The sequence below is a fragment of the Tachypleus tridentatus genome, chromosome 6 (assembly GCF_004210375.1).
Source record: "Tachypleus tridentatus isolate NWPU-2018 chromosome 6, ASM421037v1, whole genome shotgun sequence".
NCBI lineage: Eukaryota > Metazoa > Arthropoda > Merostomata > Xiphosura > Limulidae > Tachypleus > Tachypleus tridentatus.
In genome coordinates this window covers 120,548,315-120,570,329 of record NC_134830.1, presented here as the reverse complement: position 1 = coordinate 120,570,329, position 22,015 = coordinate 120,548,315, and the positions used below count along the sequence as shown (strand labels likewise).

Below are 22,015 nucleotides of genomic sequence, written 5' to 3'. Positions count from 1 at the left end.
TTGAATATTGGAAAATGCAAAGCCATTAAATTATAATAGTAATTTGTGTATATACATTTTGTTTCATACATGTCTATTGAATAAAATGACATTCTGCCTGGGTACCTGTTTACTTAATGGTAGGCTTATATCAAAATACATACACAGATATATATATATATATATATATATATATGCAAAAATGGCTCGTTTTTGTAGAAGAGCGCTCTTCTACGTAAAATATTTTCTCTACCCAAACGAGCCGTTTTTGCATATATATTTCTCTACAAGTGGGTTTTCTTCACATCACTGACATACACAGATATTATTTATACATATATCATAAGGCACACAACCTCGAGTTTGTTTACTTTTTATTTTAGATGTTCTTACATCTTGGGAACAGAAGGAATAATTGAAAAGTTTTCCAAAGAGGCCCAAAATAAGCTTGTAAAAATGGTTATTGAGCCTATGGCTTGTGATGGGTTGCGAACCATTTGTCTAGCATATAAAGATTATGTGCGAAACAATCCTGACGTTAATCAGGTGCAGTATGATGTAGAACCTAACTGGGACGATGAAGATGACATTGTAAGCAATATGACATGCATGTGTGTGGTGGGCATCGAAGATCCTGTCCGTTCAGAGGTAAATAATTTTCTTTTATCTGCCTTGTAATTTTAAAATAAACCATGGCATGACTTGCAAGGGATAAAATAATTAAAATGAAGGATACTTTCCACGTTTACAATGTAATTTTTCAGTACATGCTGTTTGGTAACTTAAACTTTTTATCAATTTACTGTAGACTGTAGTATACTTAAGATATTTCTACTTGTATCCACAAGTTTGGCCTTAACATCAAACATACTGAACAAACTAAAATATATATTGAAAAATTTAGTAGCATACATTCATTATGCCATTTATATCTTTGTATGAAAAATTTATTCATAGAAGTTGATTATTTTGAGAAAGAATACTGGGGGGGGCAATAAATGTATGATGATAGCCATGATATAACACGGAATATAAAAAAACAGAATATAATCTACAGGAGTGAAACATATTATGTGACAGAAAGAGCATTTAAAAAATTGTAGTTTAGATCCTTGTTTGTTTGTTTTTTTATTTAAAGATATATTTTTCTCTATCTGGGTTGGGAAGTTTCCATTTATTAAACAAACTAATGGTCATGTGAAGCATTCAGCTATATTAAATCCATATTATTATTATTTTAATGATATATGGAATTTTCAAACTCAACTCTCACTTTGTTTCTTCCCTTATTTTTCGCCCCTTGAGATGCATTCTTGTACGTGGTGAGAGGACCTCCCAGAGGAGGTTTTACATTTTCAGTTTACCTCCTTTGGGATCTGAACATCTACCCACATTTGTCATGTTTGGTGTCCTTTACAGGAGAGGTAAAGATCCTTGTGGTTGAAGGTTAGTGACTGTCTTATTGTTTTGACTAGCTGAGACTTGGAGAAGATGATTAATACATGTCTTGTTTGGTTAATTCAATCAAACAACATACTCTCTTCCAACCAATGTGGTTTTTGCCTATGGTGTTCCCCTCGGTGTGGATTCCTGTACATGGTGAGGGGATCTCCCAGGGAAGGTTCTGTTCTTTCAGTTTACCTCTTCTGGGATCTAAACATCCACCCACGTGTTTGCTGTGCGTGGCAACCCATGAAGGGGAGGAGAGGATCTTGATGGTTGAGGGGTCCAACCCTAACACACCACTTGGCCTTAAATTCCTGTAGACGGGCAGCCTTTGGATGGCCCCCTTAGGTCAATCGGCTGGTCCACTTGGGCTAGAATCAACCAAGTACCAGTGTTGGAAGTTCTCAACGGGTGTTGTGGACATTGTGTCTGATGCTGGTGTTTGGGTATAGTGCTCACGAAACCCCAGCATTGATGCAATGTCCTTGCATGATATTGTAGTGCATCTTCTCCTAGAGCTGCATGGTGGGTGGGGTCAGTGGGTACCAAAATTTTCCTTTTTTCCTATGGATCCTCCTACAAAAAATTTAAATAAAATAGAGAAAAAAACAGTCAACAGGTAAACATCCACATCCCAACACAGTGAACTCTTCAGTTCAAAGGCAATTGGGGATGTACCTGTTGAGGTTACCCCTTATGCTACCTTGAATTTATCATGAGGAGTTATTGTTCAGAGGGATTTGAAGAATGTCCCCGAGTCAGAGATTCTCACTGGTCTCTCCACTCAAGGAGTTTCTGTAGTGAGGCGCATTTCCACTCGCAAAGGTGGAGTTACACTGCCGACAGATATCCTCATTTTGACATTTACATCATTACATCACCACGTGCACCTTCTACCATCAAGGTAGGTTATTTAATTTGCAGGGTACAGCCGTACATTCCAAACCCTATCCAATGTTTCCAATGTCAGAGGTTCGGCCATTCAGAGACGTCATGTCGTGGTTTCCTGACGTGCTTGTTGTGGTGGCAAGGACCACAATTCCTGTGAGTGTGAAATGGACCCACTTTGTGTAAACTGCAATAGTTCTCACCCTTTCTACTTTCGTTCTTGCCCAAAATGGTTGGAGGAAAAAGAGGTGCAGCTTTTGAAAATTACTTATAGCATTAGTTATCTTGAGGTTCGGAAATTGCTGACTGCCACTCCATCTCAGACATATGCTGCTGCACTTCATTCCACAACTACAGTGGGATTGCAGACAGATCTCTCTGTGCCTCCAAGAGAATCATTTTCAAAACAAATGAAAAGCCTATTGACCTCCATGGTTAAAAAGGTTGATGATTCGACTTCTACACCCATCTCTGTTCCTCCCATATATTCCAACAAACTCCAAGAACCACATCCTTCAGTTTCAAATACAGGCATTTCTTCTGATACATCTTTTTCTCCCACCCCAAGATGCAAAACAATCATTTGTTCACGTTTTCAGTCACTGGAATCCTTTTCCAACAACAAAGACCTGCCCAATCGACCCAGGGCAGGATCAATGGAGGTCAATAGACCTCCTCCGAATAAGGACAGTAAGGAAAAAAGACATGGTCATAAACAGAAGGGTTCTCCAGCCACTTCGCCTACCCGTCATTAAAAATGGTCACCTTGATACAATGGAACTGTCGAGGTTTACATTCTAATCTGGATGATATCAAAACACTGATTGCTTCCCACCATCCTGTACGTTTTTCCTTACAAGAAACATTTCTAAAACCTGCTGATACAGTCACCATTCAGCAGTTTTCTCTGTACAGAAATGACAGGCTGTGTGATGGACGAGTATACGATCAGCATCTGCTCACCCTGTCTTTGTCACTTAACACTCCCTTTGGAGGCCGTAGCCATCTGTGTTTCCTTGGGTCATACAATCACTTTTTGTTCTCTCTGCCTGTCCCATGGAGAGACATATGATCAATCAGACCTTGATGCTCTCATTGAACAGTTGCCGTCTCCCTTTCTAATCCTGGGGGACTTTACTGAACAACATCCCTTCTGGGGAAGTGCTGTTATTGATAGGAGGGGTTGCTCTGTAGAGCGTAAGCTCTCTGATCACAATCTTTCTCTTTTCAATACTGGTTCTTCCACTTATTTTCATGCACCTAGTCAGTCCTTTAGTGCTATTGATCTCTTGGTTTGCTCCCCTTCATTATTCTCCCATTTTTCATGGAGGGTTGACAATAATCCACTCGGCAATGATCATTTTCCTATACTTTTGAGAGAGACTAGCTGTGGTTGATGCCACCCTACCTGCATGCCCCAGTGGAAGCTGGATCAGGCAGACTGGTCCACATCACTGCTCTCGCAGAACTTGATCCTCTCATTGGGATTCAGCCATCAATAGACGACTGTGTGGCAGCAGTAACTGACTGTATTATACAAGCAGCTTCTCAGTGTATTCCTAAAACATCGACACGTTTTCCACAATATCCTTGTCTGTGGTGGAATCCTGCTTGCCACTTGACATGGAACGCTCCAAAACGGGCCTCGGATACTTTCCGTAGATATCCCACACTTTTGACCCGCATCGCTTTCTTTCTAATAGGCCCGTGCACATGCTATGTGGGTAAGACGTCAAAGCCAGAAGGAATCTTGGATTAAGTTCACTACTAGCATATCTTCTACCACCAGTTCCAAAGTCATATGGGATAGGATTAGAAAGGTCAGTGGGCACTACAATTCTGTCCCTCTCTCAATCTTACTCTCTGATTGCCAGGAGGTAGCTGATGCCAGAGCATCGCCGATACTCTAGGTGAAAGTTTTTGCTGGGTATCTAGCACTTCTGCTTGTTCTTCAACCTTCTTGGCCATCAAGACTCGGGCAAAGCGTTCACCTCTTTCCTTTCGAACTGACTGTCTCTTTGACTATAATTGTCCCTTTACAATGATGGAACTGAAAATGGCCCTTCATCGGTCTGGCAGTACATCTGTTGGACCTGATGATGCACACTATGACATGCTGCGCTCTCTCTCTCCTGCTTCTCTTGATATTCTTCTAATTGTTTTTAACTGGATCTGGCAGGAGAATGTTTTTCCTGATGCCTGGTGCCAGGCTGTTATCTTACCTTTCTCTAAGCTTGGGAAAGATCCCAAGATTCCTTCAAACTACCATCCAATTGCTTTGATGAGCTGTCTCTGTAAGACCTCAGAGAGGATGGTTAATGCTCATCTTGTATGGTTCCTCTAATCAAACAACCTCCTCTCGCCCACCCAGTGTGGGCACTCCACCACAGACCACCTAATTCGTCTTGAAACATCTATCAGAGAAGCCTTTCTTAACCGCCAACATCTTGTATCAATATTCATTGACATTGAGAATGCTTATGACACAACATGGAGGTATGGCATTTTGCGAGACCTCCATATATCTGGGATACGTGGTCATTTACCCATGTTTATTAAAAAATTTTTAATGGACAGGAGATTCAAAGTTCGTGTGGGTTCAACACTTTCCCGTTCTTTTGTACAGGAACTTGGGAGCCCTCAGGGCTGTGTTTTGAGTGTCACACTTTTCAGTATGAAGATAAATGCCATCACTGAACATCTCCCTCTCACTATTGCGAATGGGCTCTATGTCGACGACTAAAAGTCGTCAAAGATGAAATATATTGAGCGGCAACTACAAACTGCCTTCAATCGTGTACTGAAGTTGACTACGGGAAATGGCTTTAATTTTTCTCTCTAAAAGCGTTTGCATGCACTTTTGCCATCAATGGGGTATTCACCCTGATCCTGAACTCCGTATCAGTGAAGTTTCGCTGCCAGTGGTCCCTGAGACCAAGTTCTTGGGGCTTATCTTTGACCGTAAGCTGACCTTTATACCACACTTAAAGCAGCTACGGGTCAAATGCACAAGAGCACTGAACATCCTCCGTGTCCTCTCTACCTCCAGTTGGGGAGCGGATCGATGTTCTGTGTTAAAGATATATCGTGACCAAGACCATCTTGGTGATCTTGTTCTTTCTGTGTTTCCTGAAATGAAGTTCTTGGGTCTTCTACTTGACTGCAAGGAACAAAAGACAGCTTGCATACTATGTTGTATTATTTACACAGACTTTCTTAGCTTTACTGGTGCTGTAGTCACCTTGTGTTCTTAGACATTAGCAAATGACTGGTTCAATTTTTTTTTGACATCTATTGCTATATAATGTTTCTGGATACCTGACTATGCTAGTATTCTATGGCATGAGTTATGTCCATCTACTCTTGTGCTGTCACAGTGGTGCCTGTCCGAAGTATGGACTATGGTCTTGTTATCAAGAACTGGCTTTGTGCCAGTTAGCATGAGGAACTTCATAAGAAGCTTTTCCTATTGTTGTTATTTTACCATCTAATTTCCATAATGTTTGACAAGAGAAAGTTGTTTTGACTTGGTTGCACATTGGTCACAGTTTTTTTCTCTCCTTGTTTTTTCACTTTTTGAGACTCATCCACCAGTCTGTGGTTTTTATGATGTTGAGGTCATAAATACCCCATGTTTAACTTTCATGCCATTGTTATGAACGTGAGTAGCACCACCATTTTCAACGTGTATTTTTTAGGTTTATCTGTGGCATTGGACAGTGTCATTGCCAATAGCAACACTGTCCAACTGGGTTTTTAAGTTTTTGTTGTTTTTTGTTGCAGTCTATTGGCCTTTTTACTTCTGTTCATTTTTTACCTGATTTTTAGGTACTGATTGGTTTTTAACATTTTTTCTTACAAGAGTTTATTTACTGAAATTTTTATCCCTTGTTTAGTGCAGAGAGCCTAGTTGCTTTGTGCGAAACAACTATAACTAACCAATCCCTATTTTCTATCTCACCTTGTACTTCAATACTTTGTGTCACTCCCTATGTATCATGCTTTCTTATTTCCTATCCTGCTCTGAATTTATTTGGTGTTTCCAAGCCTATGCATCAAGTTTCTTTATTTTCTGCCATACCTGGTGTGTCATATTTTCTTTCTGCTGTCTCACCCTGGATATTCAATACTTGGCTTATTAACCAAAAAAGTATCAACTCAACCGATGGAAGAACATGAAGTAACAGTATTTGGCATTTAAACCTATGTTTGGTTCAGTTATAAAATTAAGTACTTTAAAATGTTCTGAAGCTTTTCACTGCAACAAATTCATCACATCGTAAACTATGACAGAACTCTGTACAGTGATATTTATGTTAATAATATGTTCACTAGAAATTAGTAAGAATAATGGTTATGAGTATTTGCACTGTAATGGCTAAATCAGTAGTTGACTAACATGATGTCATGGTTTGGTTTGGTAATTACATGCAGTTAACCAAAATCAAATAATGTTTTTTTTGTTCTCATTTTGACAGACTGCTGTATCAATGTATTGGTGTTATCTTATGTTTAGGTAATTGTTGGGTGTGAATATTATTAAATTAATTTACTGATATTTATTTCTACAGGTTCCTGATGCTATCAAAAAGTGTCAGAGGGCAGGAATTACTGTAAGAATGGTTACTGGAGACAATGTGAACACAGCTCGTTCAATAGCCATGAAATGTGGTATAATTAAACCTGGAGATGACTTTCTCGTGCTCGAAGGGAAGGACTTTAACCGTAGGGTACGAGACAGTACTGGTGAGGTAAGTGTAAAGTTGATTAACATAGAAGTTTCCCTTAGTAGTTAGTACATGCAAGTTTATTAGCATTATGATGGGGAAAAATAGATATTATTTTTGGATTCAGCATACAGGAATTACTTCAACATGTAAAAAGTTCAGGACAATAAAGCCATTGCAGGCCTGTATAATGTTTTAAAAATTACAACTGTGAGGACTTTAAACATTGTTACATGGTATGAAAGCACTAACTTTGGACTAGCAGTTGAAACATTCTAATAATTCTTATTATAAGGAATAAAAGTTTAATATAGTAATTTATAGAAGTGAGGGAATGAATGTTCATACAAAAATGAAATAAATTATCATGAAGAATTTGAAAGTAGTAGTACATTTTGGGAATATGTTGTTTGTACAATGTACTTAATTTAGACTTGTGTACACAGAGTTGGTCTACTGGACCAAACATATTAAAATATTAATGAAAACTATAATTCTGAATTTACTATGTGTATTACCACAAATTTGTCAAGTTTTTTATAATCATTAAAAGAGTATTACACATAAAAAGTTAATTTTTTATAACATATTTGTACTGAAGATTTGTGTGTGAAGTTACTGACTTTTTCTATGACTAGTCAGTGTCAGGTAATTTAAGCCCTTTTTATTAGTTTTTACTAGTGACTGCATATTGTTACTGACAGTTACAGTTATTCATATTAACAGATATAGGCCTTTTAACTTTCCAAAACTATTATTTTTTAATCTTATTGTTTGATTGCTCTTTGAATCATGTTTGTTTATTGCAACAAGTAATAAGTTGTCTAGCAGGAATTTTGAGAGTTTAAGGTAAAGTTTCAAGTGGGCTACTTGAGAAGTATCACAACAAAAGAAATTTTAATTTTATGAGATTGAAATTTTCCTCGATGGTCTAACAAGTTTTTAATTGTTCATTGGCATTTCCTTTGTTAAAATGTGTATATCAATCAAAAAATATATACATAAAAACACAAGACGTTTATTGTTTCTTTATAGGCCTATTTTTGGCTTGAACATATTCTCTGAACACACTGATTTTTTTCTTTTCAATTGTATCAGTTGTCCAAACAATGAAATACAATACCTTAGAACTACTGTAATCTATCTGTTTTGTTTTTGTCAACCTATAAACAGGTTTAAAAAATATCTTTACTTATGGAAGCACCAACTTCAGTCTGTACTGAATCAGGTTTGCTTGTAAGATGATGCCCTTTACCAAAACAAATTAATCTAAAGTCACCATAAACACAAATGTGACAACATTGCCTTTCTATTGGTTATTGGTAAAGTAAGCCTGAGTAAATAAGTAATTTCAAAAACACAAAGATGTTGAAAGAGAGCCTACGATGGGTATAAAATATTTATATCTTTGAAAATGAAATAAGTGGCAAATTTTTGTTAAGTACTTGTCCTTTGTTTATACAGTTGATGTCATTAAACAGTGAACATTCTTGAAGCCTTTTCAAGGGAAGACAAAAATGTAAGGATTCAGAATGGAGTGGATACCGAGAAGGAAAGATTGAGAAACTAAATATTTTGTTTTTGAATTTAGGAGTTAATATATACATTAGTATTGAAAGCTGAATCAAAAAGTGTTTTGTTACTGAGTTTATTAATATGCATCAGTAATAAAGTTGAGTAATTCATTTTGAATATGACTGTGTAAAAGGTCCAAAATCTGAACTTTGACCCCCATCTTTTTAAAGAAGAGTATATTAAGGGTGAACTAGATTATTTTAAAAACATGCCAAATGTATTCTTATAAAATATATACGAGTATTGTCAATTCATTCTGTCCTTACAGATCCAGCAACATTTGATTGATCAGATATGGCCTCAACTTAGAGTTTTGGCCAGATCTTCCCCTCAGGACAAGTTCACCCTAGTGAAGGGAATTATAGACAGTAAGGTGAGCACAAATCGAGAAGTAGTTGCAGTCACAGGAGATGGCACTAATGATGGTCCTGCTCTCAAAAAAGCTGACGTGGGCTTTGCTATGGTATGTATTATTTAGAAAAATGACTAGCTTGTTATAAGCACATTCATGGTTGTAGTATATACTGACTGAAGCCATGGAAAATTGGTAATTGTGAAGTATTGATGATTTATTTCTCTCATATTGCTGAAGTTCAAAACTTTATGATCACTCAATCACTTTGTGTCCTCTCCAGTTATGAGGAGTAGTGACCATGGTTCTGTGTCCCTTACTGCTTGCACCAACTTTCCAAGTTCAAGATTCTCGTGTCTGATGTGACCAAGTGAAGTGTATGTCTTACTGCATTTTGCTTTTCCTTCTTCAAGATTCCCCTTCAGAATGTCATCTTACCTTCTCTCACATCTGATTATATGTTTCAATTTCTGACACATGTCTTGTAGTTATTTTTTGGTAGCTAGTGGCAAAACAGAAATTAATATCACTACAATTTAAATAGTTTTCAAATAATGTACTATCAACTAATCCACTTTCATATGCCATAATAATTACACAAACAATAGTTAAGTTCCCACCTAAACAGAATGTAAAGTATCTAGACAAGGTTTCATCCCATCTTCCTAAAACTAGGCCATGAAGAATCATTTTACCACAGCCTAAAGGCCGTTAAGATATTATCATTAAGAATAAGGATGTTTTGTTTTTATCAGTTATTTTTAACTTACAAGGCTTAGTTCAGTAATAAAACAGCCCCCAATCCAGTAGTGATAGAAGGAACATCTGATGCTCAAAGTATATTATGTCATGACACATTTGTGTAGGAAGGAGTTAAAAAATGTATCAACCAAAATTTGAGGCCCAGTAGTTAAAAAAAATTACCTACACACTTTTATTGAACTTTTTTTGTAATCTATACTTATATTTAATCAGTTGATTAATACAACAAAAGTATAATAATTATATAAACTAATAAACAAAACAAAATGCACACCACTAAGCATTGGCAATAGCACAAAACATCAAGATGCATTGTCCGGTTTGGACAAGGGTCCTTGCCAGGTGACTTCTTCAGGATATAGAAGAAACATCAAAACTGACAGTTAAGGAAAACCTGCATAAAATAAAATAAGAAGGACTGCATTTGATATGGGTAACTTGGTAATAGCTACAAGTTGTGGAAAATAAATCAAATTCAAAAGTATTTGAATATATAATGTTTCATCAACAATAACTAATGATATAGTAAATTTAAAGGGTTTCCAAGAATAGAATTATATGTTCTCCTTAAAGTATCACAGATAGTGTTGAACATGCAGTACTGAATAGCCAAATGCATCTTGCATGCTTAACAATTTGTAACTTGATGTACCAGAGACCTCATTAGTATATTAGGAATATATGTTGTTTGTCTAAATCCATGCCATTACTTAAATAATTATTTGAGTGGTTTTTCTTATTTTTACTTCTGAGCAGTTTTTGTTTAATGTAATAAGGAACAAAAGGGAAATATGGCATTTTAGTCAGTTGAGTGGTGTAATACCCTTATGTCATATTACTGCCAGTAAAGAACATGTTTTAAGATATTTCAGTGGTGTAATACCCTTATGTAATGTTACTGCCAATAAAGAACATGCTTAAGCTAGTTGAGTGATGTAATACTCTTATGTAATATAACTGCCAGTGAATAGTATGTTTGTGCATGGTAAGATTCATGTTTGTACTGTATATCATAGTCTCTATGACTATGAGGACTATTGTACATAGTAGTAATAGGACTCTCAATGTATTTCTTTCATAGCAGGTTTGCTCTTGAGTATGAAGTGTCCTGTATGTATAATTAGAATGTATAACTTTGTTATATGCGAGTACAACTGATATGTCTACCACAGTAACAAACAAAACTGTTACTGCCATCGGTGGTCTAAATGATGTCAGTGTATTTGATCAGTGATGTCGAGAAAACCCACTTGTAGAGAAAAATATATATGTAAAAACGGCTCATTTGGGTTGACAAAATATTTTACATAGAGGATCGAACAACGTTTTGACCTTCTTTGGTCATCGTCAGGTTCAGTGTATATGAAATTGATGTGTTCTCTTTCAAAGTACATGAAAAAAAGTAATACAACCTACTTTAAATCAGTAGGTGATTTCACTAACATGTATTAGTTTAGTATGAGTTTAATCCAGTGTATGATTAGCAAGTGGAAGTTTGTTTTTATGAATCCACACTCATCAGAGAATGTTCCTTTAATATTTGACACAAGAAATGTGTATGTTAAATAGTATTACAATTTACAACAGTAAACATTCTTTCAATGTGTTAAAGATCAAAGCTTAATAATCAGAAATTTTCAAAATCTTTATACTGTTTTTAAGCTTGATATAAATTATAAATATAAGGTGAGATTGGTATGCACTTTCATGATTAAATGGATGAACTTCCTTTATTGTGTTTGTCACGGTAAAGTATCAGAATTTTGAGAACAGTGTGCCTATCGTGGCAAAACTTTCTAAGGTAACATCTGGTGAACTGTGGCTGATCACACAGCTTGTTTGGTCTTTTTAAGAAATATCTGAATCTTTGGCAATTTCACATTTTGTCATAAGAAATGATGGATTATAAGCATAAATTAAATGTTCCAGAAAAGGTCTAGGAAAAATCAGGAAATTTCAGCTTGCCCAAGATATGGAAGCCATGGTTGCGAAAATTAGCAAGTTTCCTTCCTGCATACAAACTCACTTAGTATTGCTTTCATTTTTCATACACTTCAGTGTTCACAGTAATGAAATACATCTAAACATTCAATTTTTTCATTTATGTGTTTAGTTTTACTTTGAGAGAAATTGTAAATTCAACCAGGAAAAATTAGATGCAAACTTGCAAGAGAACTTCCCCATAATGTAATACTTTTATGGTTCAACATTTCTGTGCATACAAAACTTCCCCACAAAAACAGAATGAAGTGTTATTTGAATCTAACTCAGAATAAATCATTTACAGGGTATTGCAGGAACCGACGTTGCTAAGGAAGCTTCTGATATCATTCTCACTGACGACAACTTCACTAGTATTGTAAAAGCTGTGATGTGGGGGCGTAACGTTTATGATAGCATTGCCAAGTTTTTGCAGTTTCAGTTGACAGTAAATGTTGTAGCTGTTATTGTAGCCTTTATTGGAGCATGTGCCATTGAGGTATGCCATTTTTTCTGTTAAAGGATCTTGCTGTGTATAATTATCCTGACCTATATTTTCTATTACTTTTTTGTAAGTAAATTTATACTTGTTCTCTCTTCTGTTAAAGTATTTTTGCTATTTTTTATAAAAGTTATATTTAAGATGAATATGGATTACTTAATACATTGTTTTTTGTTCTAATTATTTAAACCTTCCACAGCAAATAGGAAGTATATATCTCCAAGTACACTGAGAAATATACATCCAAACCACAGTAGATTGGTTAGAACATACAAATAGATAACGTGGGAGTATATTAGACAAGTAAATTACCTTAATGTTTTAATAAATATAAATCTGTACGTGTATGTAAAGTGTATACTACATACTGTATTACTTACAGCAGATAATACTTATCACCAATGTGATTAGTCTGTTTCTTCTCTACTTCTTGTGGATGATAGTAAAGTTAATTCAAATAATAATAATAGATGAATAATGATTCTTAAAAAATAATGCTGTTATTAATTCCTTTCCAAATAATGTTATTTAAATAAAAATAATTACAGTTTGCTTGTTTAATCTGGTTCACACTGTAATATTGAAATTCATGATGTATTGTGCCTGTATGCAGAACGTTCTAAAGGAGGTTCTAATTAAGCACACCCACCAGCCAAAGCATGCTAATACTACATCTGGTCTGGGAGATGTTTTTCTCCTTATCCCCTTAAGAAAATTTGTAAAACTATGAGATTAAACCAGCAAGGAATTGGGCAAAAATACAACTTAAATAATTGCATGGCTGTTGACACAAAATCCATAAACATCCAATGAAAAGTCGAAACATTATTCTGTTGTAACACTGTACAGAGAACTAGACTTAAACTAACGTAAATATTGGTTTTGTTATTTTCAAGTACATTATTTGAGAAGAAATACTGTTTTGCCATTTGTTTATTGTTGAAATTTATCACTAACAAACCACAAGCACTCACTGTAAAGAATCTGGCCTATAACACCTGACAGTAGCAATACAGCTTTGAGCTTCCAGTTATTAAGTGTTGACAGAAACCATTGCAAGTTAAAAAAAATGTTAATACTTCATCAGAAGAATGTAGACTATGTAGAAAACATTAAATATCATAAGCAGCTACACTATAACTGTATATGTGTGTGTCTATGTGCACACGCACGCACACAGAGGTGTAAACCATTGCTATGCCTCTCATATTCCAGCTAGTCTGCTAAGCCCTGGCATTTGATGAAAGGTATCATAAGCATTGGGTACGGCAGATGGTGTATGGTCGACATACTATGATCTATTCTCATATGGTTTCACTCGTGGGTTTTTAGAAATATAGATAGTTTGAAGATAAAAGACAACTACAGCAACTTGAAAATTTTGAAACATACAATTTCAAGGACTGTAATGAAGGGTTGAATTTTCACCATTGAAGGATCAGAGCATGTTACTGAATTATTACTATAACTTTTGAATTTACTATAGTTATTGTTAGTTACACAAGGATATACTTTATCACAGTAAAATGGACTTTAATTGTATAAGCTGATTTATTTTTCATTTCCATACAGGACAGTCCACTGAAGGCAGTACAGATGTTGTGGGTCAACTTGATTATGGACACATTAGCTTCTTTAGCCTTGGCCACCGAACAACCTACTTCGAGTCTACTATTAAGAAGACCGTATGGCAGAACCAAACCCCTTATCTCCCGCACAATGATGAAAAATATCCTAGGACATGCTGTTTATCAACTAACTGTGATCTGTACTCTGCTGTTTGTTGGTTAGTTGTATGTTCTCTTTATGATAATTAGGTGTTGTTCTCTGAAGTTGTGCTCTGATTGGATTCAATTTCACTGCCATTTGTTAATATAGAATTATTTTGTATGAAACCCAGATATTACATTACTTCATGAGTTTTTTTTTTTTTAAGAATAGCATTATTTAACAATTTGTGTTGATATGCTAGGATAAAAAATATATATAGGAAAGCTGTATCTAAAAGCATAAATTGATAATAATTAATGCTTCTCAAGTAGGGCCTGGCATGGCCAAGCGCGTTAAGGCATGCGCTCGTAATCTGAGGGTCGCGGGTTCGCATCCAAGTCGCTCTAAACATGCTCGCCCTCCCAGCCGTGGGGGTGTTATAATGTGACGGTCAATCCCACTTTTCGTTGATAAAAGAGTAGCCCAAGAGTTGGCAGTGGGTGGTGATGACTAGCTGCCTTCCCTCTAGTCTTACACTACTAAATTAGGGACGGCTAGCACAGATAGCCCTCGAGTAGCTTTGTGCGAATTTCAAAAACAAACAAACAAAGCTTCTCAAGTTCAAATTACAAGCTGTGAAAATGGTTTTAATCTTTAAAATCAAAGTAGTGCAACATTTCGTTTACTGTTGTTTGTAGTATGTAGCATTTTTTGTCCTTTTACATTTACTGTAATCTCTTTTTTTTACATTTTGTGTTTTCACATAATCTGTTTATTAAACTCATAATTTACGTGAGCAAGAAAAAAGTCATAATATACTGACTTAACTTTAGTGATCAGTTGGCACACATCACTTAAGAAACATGATAGAGAAAAGCAGTCACAGATAAATCAATAAGTATACATTGTTTCTACAAAACATAACTGAAAGGCAGTTATAAAAGCTGTTACCTTTAACAAACATCACTCATAAAAACATGGTATAGAAAGACAGTTACAATTTATTGACTATTAATAATTTTGAGAAAGACTCGAGACTTGAAGCATGTGTAACAAAGTTACTATTGACGAAGATTAATTTGTGGTAAATATTTGTAGTGGATTTTTCTTATTTTTTCAAATGTTTTGTGGGAGAGATTAATACATCTGAGAATATAGCCACACCAGTTAGAGATTAACTAGTTATAAAACTTAGTAGAGTAGCTGAATTTCATTATTTATTTTGCAGTTTCCTATGCTAATGTTTAATAGAATTGATTACTGATGTACATGTTTTATCTCTTTCTCAGGACATCATTATTTTGACATTGATTCAGGCATGTATGCCCCTCTTCATTCACCTCCTTCTCAGCACTTTACCATCATCTTCAATACCTTTGTCATGATGACTCTTTTCAATGAAATAAATGCCAGAAAGATCCATGGTGAACGGAATATCTTTGAAGGACTTTTCACTAATCCTATATTTTATTCTATTTTGTTCATAACCTTTGGAGCACAGGTAGGTGGACATTAAAAACAGCTATACAGTTTCTCTAAAACCTGGCATTAAAGAACTACTATTCATTAAACCTTAAAATTCTACAATTTTTCTAAATTTGTAATTTAAGAATTATTTCATACTAGCAAAGGTACCCAGGACTTAGTGTTCTTACAAAATAATGCTATAAATGGGGATATGGGCTTCCTTTCCTATGTTTATAGCCTTAGCACAGGAATAGCTTGTTGAATGCAAAAATACCCTTGCTGGGCATGACATTAAACTTATTTTTGTTTCATATCAGTGCCTGATATTTTCATGTGCTCACCTGCCTTCTCATTACCACATCTGGTCAAAATTGCTTCTACTAGTTCTCAAAACTTGTGATATCAGATATGAAACTATATATATAAAATATTTAATATATTTTCCTTTAAAATTGATTCTTATTTCATAAATTTCTAAAACCCATTCAGATAGTTCTTAATCAGACTGACTGAAGATCTAACTTAATTTGGCAGCTATAAATTATCCAAAATAAAATTAAATAAAAAATAAATACTTCAGTTGTTTATTCCTATTGAAAACAACACAAATTCGGTTTCTTTGTAGATCTTTAACTCCTTAAAATTAATGAGAAGAAATATCTTCAAATTTTGTTAATAAATGTTTCATTACAGTTTACCATGATATGTGTATAGGAGAGGCACAAAATATTACCCATCTTAAGTGTCATAAGAACCGTCTTTTAGAGTGTTTTTCGTTGGTGAAGTGAAAGGCTACCTTGTTTATTTCATTAAGTGATAAAATTCATTTTTGTTGCTAAAAAATTTAAGTTTTTATTTGGTTTTCAGGCCTTTTTTATTTGATATGATCAGTGAACACTGATAATGTTTTGGTGATCATACTCTTAAAAAATACATGATATACATAACCACATTGATTCTTGGCGATGTCTGAATGTTAATCCACATTAAAGATGTTACACACTGTTATTATTATGTGAAAGCACCTCTATATACCGCTTATTATTTATGCAAGTAGTGACTTAAGCTCAAAAACTAGCTTCCTGTTCAACATGTAAGAAAGGTTTTTAACAGTTCCATGAACACTTCCAGATATTTTCACAAAATAAAATAAAAACCATTATATCTTTAAAATGTGTGCTGTGAAATAGATTTGATAATAAAGAAAGAGTTAATTGTTTAACTTGTACACACGTATGATTTTAAGCGATATGAAAAATACAATATTTGGACATTACATACCATGTATTATCTATATTTTCAGTTTTAACATTTCTTGTTGAATATCAGTGTAAATGAAGATATACATATCCAGGCATTAGTTTTTATTAAATTTTTCCAAAGCTTTACTTTAGTCATTTATTCTGGCAAAGTTAAGGAACACTAATCTACCAAAATATTCATGCAGTTTAAAAACAGAGAAGGTTGAAGCAAAGAAAAAAGGACAGAATTAAACAAGGCTTAAAATCTGACTGTAGCTATTCTCAAATAGGTTTTTAAGTTAAATTGGTAACTTGAAATGTGTTGGAAGTTTGAATAATGTGTGTACTAAACCTGATGTTACTGGAAATTTGATTTTGTAACTTATTGAAATCAGAGTTTGTTCTTATTTCAGATCATAATAGTCCAGTTTGGAGGATTTGCTTTTTCTACAGCTGGTCTTACTTTAGATCAGTGGTTTTGGTGCATGTTTTTTGGCATTGGGACCTTGTTATGGGGACAGTTGGTCACGACAGTCCCCACCAAAAAGATTCCAAAAACCTTTACGTGGGGTTCAGGAACACCTGATGAGCTTGAGAGTGATGTTCTTCATGGTGAAGAGAGTTCCAGGGATTCCATTTCTCAAGACGTCAAACGAACGGGACAGATACTCTGGATTCGTGGCCTTACTCGACTACAGACTCAGGTAAGAACAGTTTTATTTCACTTTCTAACAGGTTGGCATAGATTCTAAATGTTAACGGATAGTTTTGATAAAACAGTCATGGGAAGTTGGATTTCTGAGTTTTAATCAAGAGGTAAAGTATAGCATTAAACATATTTTAGTGATAATTCAATATAATAATATTCACTCTTTCTTATGGTGTTTTCTTTGGTAATTTGAATGTGAATAAACATTTGTCTTAGATGGTGCTGTATGAAAAAATTATTCTGAAATAACATTAATTTTCTGTATTTTGTAAGATGGCCATTGATATATATTATCACAATTGTGTATTTAAATCTTTGTAAAATAAAGCCTGAAAAACTAAACAGAAAACATGTTAAACTTGGCACTGTTGGATAAAGGTTTCCAAACATATTAATATTCATAAAGTTTGAGATTTTTGTTAAAAATAACTTGCATACTGATTCATCTGCCGTTCTAGTTACCAGGGTGTACGTTTGTTGTTGGCTCGTATGTTTTATTGATCAGTGATAAAATATTAATGTACCAGTCTACTTGGACAATCCATAATTGTTGTGGACCAAGCACATGTTTATAAATCATTATATGACAAAGTCTAATGTTCAAGAAACTCTTCCTGATAACTTTGTCTCTCATCGTTGGATCCTTCTGGAAATCATGGTGGTTCTGGATTATGTCAGTAATTCTAGTAACAAGCCAGTCATTGTACAAAGTTTATTATTGTTTGTCAGTATCCCTTCAAGCTGTAGTTACCAAAGAAGCCATCTCAACCTACCCAGTTCTCTGAGCACTGTATTTCACAGCTGTCTGTAATGTTGTTTTGGAGAATTGTATCCCTTTTCATTAATGAGTATCAACTCGTAATCCAAACAGTAAGTATAATAAATGTGTGAAGTTTTCATACCAGTAAATTTGTGATTGTTAACCATGAAAATCATGGAATTTAGATACCATAAAAGGTATTCATACTCCTGCATACTTGCTTTACTGGTATATTGTATTATGAAACACATAAGTATTATGTAATTCATTGCAGTTGGTGGATAAAATATTCTGTCCATTTCAGTTGACTTTATCTTCAAATCTTCTGATTCTATTGTTTGTTTGTTTGTTTTTTCCTTGATTTGTAAACTGAACATAATCCAAACTTGCAGTTGGTGGACAAAGTTGGTCAAACATGACTTGGAATTTTATCTTTTATTGAAACCCATGTACTTTTAGTAAAACATTTTATTTTTTTAATAATATATGTGTACAACTAAGTTGAAGGGATAATACACCAGTCTTCTAAACAAAACATTGATTCAAAGCACACACACACACACACACACACACACACACACACACACACACACACACACAGGTGTAGCTGAAACATATCATTTAAGTTCATTAGTAATTACAGTTTATAAAATAATGAACTACTGATTAGATTTAGGTGATTATTTATGTGAGTATTTTGTTACCTTTTTGATACCAACAAATGACTCACTTCCCGTCTTTGTTGTCACAAATCATTAAAATGCAAGTACATAAAAAAATTATAATTTGTTTCTTATTGTTCAATCAAATTTTGTCTAATCTCACCAACTGGTTCAACTCCATGGGCTAGTGGTTGAGAAACACTGGTATAGGCAATTAATCATGGCAGTAAATATATATGATTGCCTCAGCTTTACCATGAATACACAAATTTTTGTTTTTTGAATTTGCACAAATCCTTCAAGTGTTTTTAGATTACTGCTCATCTTTTGAAAAATTGTGAACACAAAAAAAATAAATCTGTATGAATGTGTTTAAAAGGTTACAGTAATACTCAGAAATGTGTCTGGGCTAGCAGACAAATCAAATGTCACACTACTCTTCATTCATATGAAGGACTTGTACAGTGGAACCCTGCTAATCAGGCCAGTTTGTCTCAGTTCCAAATGTGGCTGCTTTAGAGGGGTTCCACTGTGTTATTAATCCTTTATGATTTAATGAACAGCATAACAGTTTAATCCATCTTTTCACAGATTTGATGATCAGTAACTTAGAAGAGTTTATCATAGTACCGAAGACTTAATTAATAAGTGCATACCAAAAGTATTAATTTAAAATACAAATGATGTTATTTCCTATTAAGACTTATCTACTTGAGTGAACACTGGAATTCATATATGCTTTGTGTATAATAATAATACACAAATAACATATCTCTAGGTCAGTATATGAAATGAGTAGGCTTTACTTAATTGGTAGTAGGATAAAAGAAATTACAGTGGGTATTTGAAGTAGTGGAAAAATGATGGATTTGCTTAAAGTTGCAGCTTTTTGCTGACATACTCGTTGTGAAAGAATGTTTGTAAAGAAAAAGGTTTAAAGTTTGTTCATTTAAATTACTTCAATTGTGGATTTGTGGAAGCAAGACATATTTTATGATATATCTTTTTTTTTAATGCCTTGTGTATCAAGTGATATAAAAGTGTTGTCAATACCCCTTAATTGGATTGTCTAATTTATGTTATTTGTGTTGAATAATCCATGGTTCAAGTGATGTTAAAAGTGTTAGCTGTATACCTATTTTTATGATTTGCACTGTGAGACAAATGTTCTGATATTACTGTGAGCCTGAACATTTACAGTAATTGACTTGTTTTATAAACTTAAGGACCACAATGAGTTGGTTACAGTTAAATCTCTTAGGAAAAGTTGTTAGGTTAAGTGAAAACCAATGACTTCAAAACTCTGTCAGTTACTTTGGTGTCAATTGTGTATTTTGAAAATATATTTTGACTTCCTTCATGGAGTATTTACCTGAAGAAGAGTACAATCATGGTGTCTGTGTTGTTGTGTTGTGCTCTCTTTCTTTCTCTCTAATTCTACAGAGTCTGTAGCTGAGAAATAATTCTTAATTATATAAACTTGAGACTATTTATTTCATACCTACAGACCTTTAATTTTGTCTATGGTCAGTCATTTTTTGTCAAACTCCTTACAGCTATATAATTAGCTCTTTTATGCATTCAGACAAATCCTCAATATGATTAGCTTTGCTCATTGTTCAGCTATTACCCTTGTTTATCAACTGTTTCTAAAATTCACCTGAAGTGCAAAAACTGCTTCGTCATCCCAATCTCATACCTCCATCATTAGATCTTTTAAACTAGTATCTGTCACTCACAAATGCCATGTATTTACTTCTCATAACTTAATTGATCAATAAATTAGCCCAATAATTTAGTCTGAGTGTTTTCTAAATAAATGTCTTGTATCTTGGGATTTTAGGAGACTAAGACAGAAAGACATGTATTTACTAGTTCTTAAACTGTTGCCACGGTCTCAAGAATGCTCTTGAATATTCAAATACATCCAGTTCTCGTATATCATCCTTTGTCTTTTGAATTATAAAAAGTATATTTGTAATTTCTCTTGAGTCTCAAGTTTTTCCAGTTACCTCATTAGAAAGTTAGTGTGGTCCTACCATATGCATGTAACAAAACATTGTAACACCATTACTGGTAGATTACTTTATGTGTTTATATTTATAAGTGCACTAAGTGAAATTGTTTATGATGTCTAAATTGTGTACGTGTATACACCACACAAACATCTATATAACTTTTGATTTGTTTGTATGTGTTTGCATGTGCTTACGTTAAGTTAGTGTTGATGTTTGTCGCTCCCATCTCTTTGTGATATACAATACCTTTATCTAATTAAAAGAAATGTATTATTGATACTCAGAGCTGTCAGGACTTAGTGAAACTCCTTAATTACACAAACAAAGAAAAACAAAAATAATTGTACATTTCACAATGTACTTCACCTTTATTGGTGACACCATCATTGTGAAAGAGTGAAGTTTTTGTAAAATATACAGAAATGCTGTATTTAACATATCTTCAACAAATGGCCAAAAGATATGTTGTGGAAGATTAAAACCAGTTATGTAAATCTGTTTGCAGGTACTCTGGTTTCAATGGTATTTACTAAACAGAAGAGTTGAGTAATTTCAACGGTATTTACTAAACAGAAGTTAAGTAGTTTCAGTGGTGTTTACTAAACAGAAGTTAAGTTGAGCTACCAGTTATTCACAAACTGCTATTGTTGTTATAAATTTGATTAATGTATGTAGTTCATATATATGAAATGAAAAATAATTCATTGTAATTATTCTGCTTATAAAGAAGTAGAATTCTCTGTGAAATCAAATTTTAAACACAGCAATGAGTTTTTACAGGTATTACTTTGTTTTGTTACAGTAAAAGGAACATGATTCTTAATGCATACATATATTGTTATAAATAGCTTTCTTCATGCCTGATTAAGGTTGCAAGTTTGCAGGAGTTGTACAGGGTGTCCCAGAAGTGTGGATGTGTAGAGAATATAGACATTTTTTAAAGTTCGTTAAACACATCTCTTATGCCAGCTGTACATATATCAGGAAAGAAAGCACTGTGATGGCACAGTATACCAAGAATTAGGTGTGTGTGGCTGTTAATGGCATACAATTTGAAAGCCAAATTAAGAATAAATTGATTATTATTCCCCTATGAGTCCATACTTCTGGGACATCTTGTAGTGTACTTATTTGAGATGCACGTGGTATATTTGTTTCATCACCATAACCCTTGCTGTATATTGTGCAGGAAGGGAATGTAGTTCTTCAGGAGGTAAATACTGTAGTGCTCAGAGAT

At 34.2% G+C, this 22,015-nt stretch overlaps 1 protein-coding gene across 24 annotated transcripts in view; it reads left to right on the top strand.

Annotated features, from left to right (window-relative positions):
- LOC143253459 (plasma membrane calcium-transporting ATPase 2-like) overlaps positions 1 to 22,015 on the top strand; it is a 278,542-nt gene that overhangs the window by 150,191 nt on the left and 106,336 nt on the right. For all 24 annotated transcript variants that reach the window (XR_013029643.1, XM_076507422.1, XM_076507424.1 and 21 more), the window contains 7 exons: positions 363 to 627; positions 6,885 to 7,064; positions 8,884 to 9,078; positions 12,017 to 12,208; positions 13,784 to 13,997; positions 15,211 to 15,422; positions 17,043 to 17,333. Coding sequence is in view for 23 of the 24 variants with exons in the window: in XM_076507422.1 (XP_076363537.1) it covers positions 363 to 627; positions 6,885 to 7,064; positions 8,884 to 9,078; positions 12,017 to 12,208; positions 13,784 to 13,997; positions 15,211 to 15,422; positions 17,043 to 17,333 (1,549 nt within the window). In the remaining variant the exon portion in view is untranslated. The remainder of the gene's footprint in view (positions 1 to 362; positions 628 to 6,884; positions 7,065 to 8,883; positions 9,079 to 12,016; positions 12,209 to 13,783; positions 13,998 to 15,210; positions 15,423 to 17,042; positions 17,334 to 22,015) is intronic.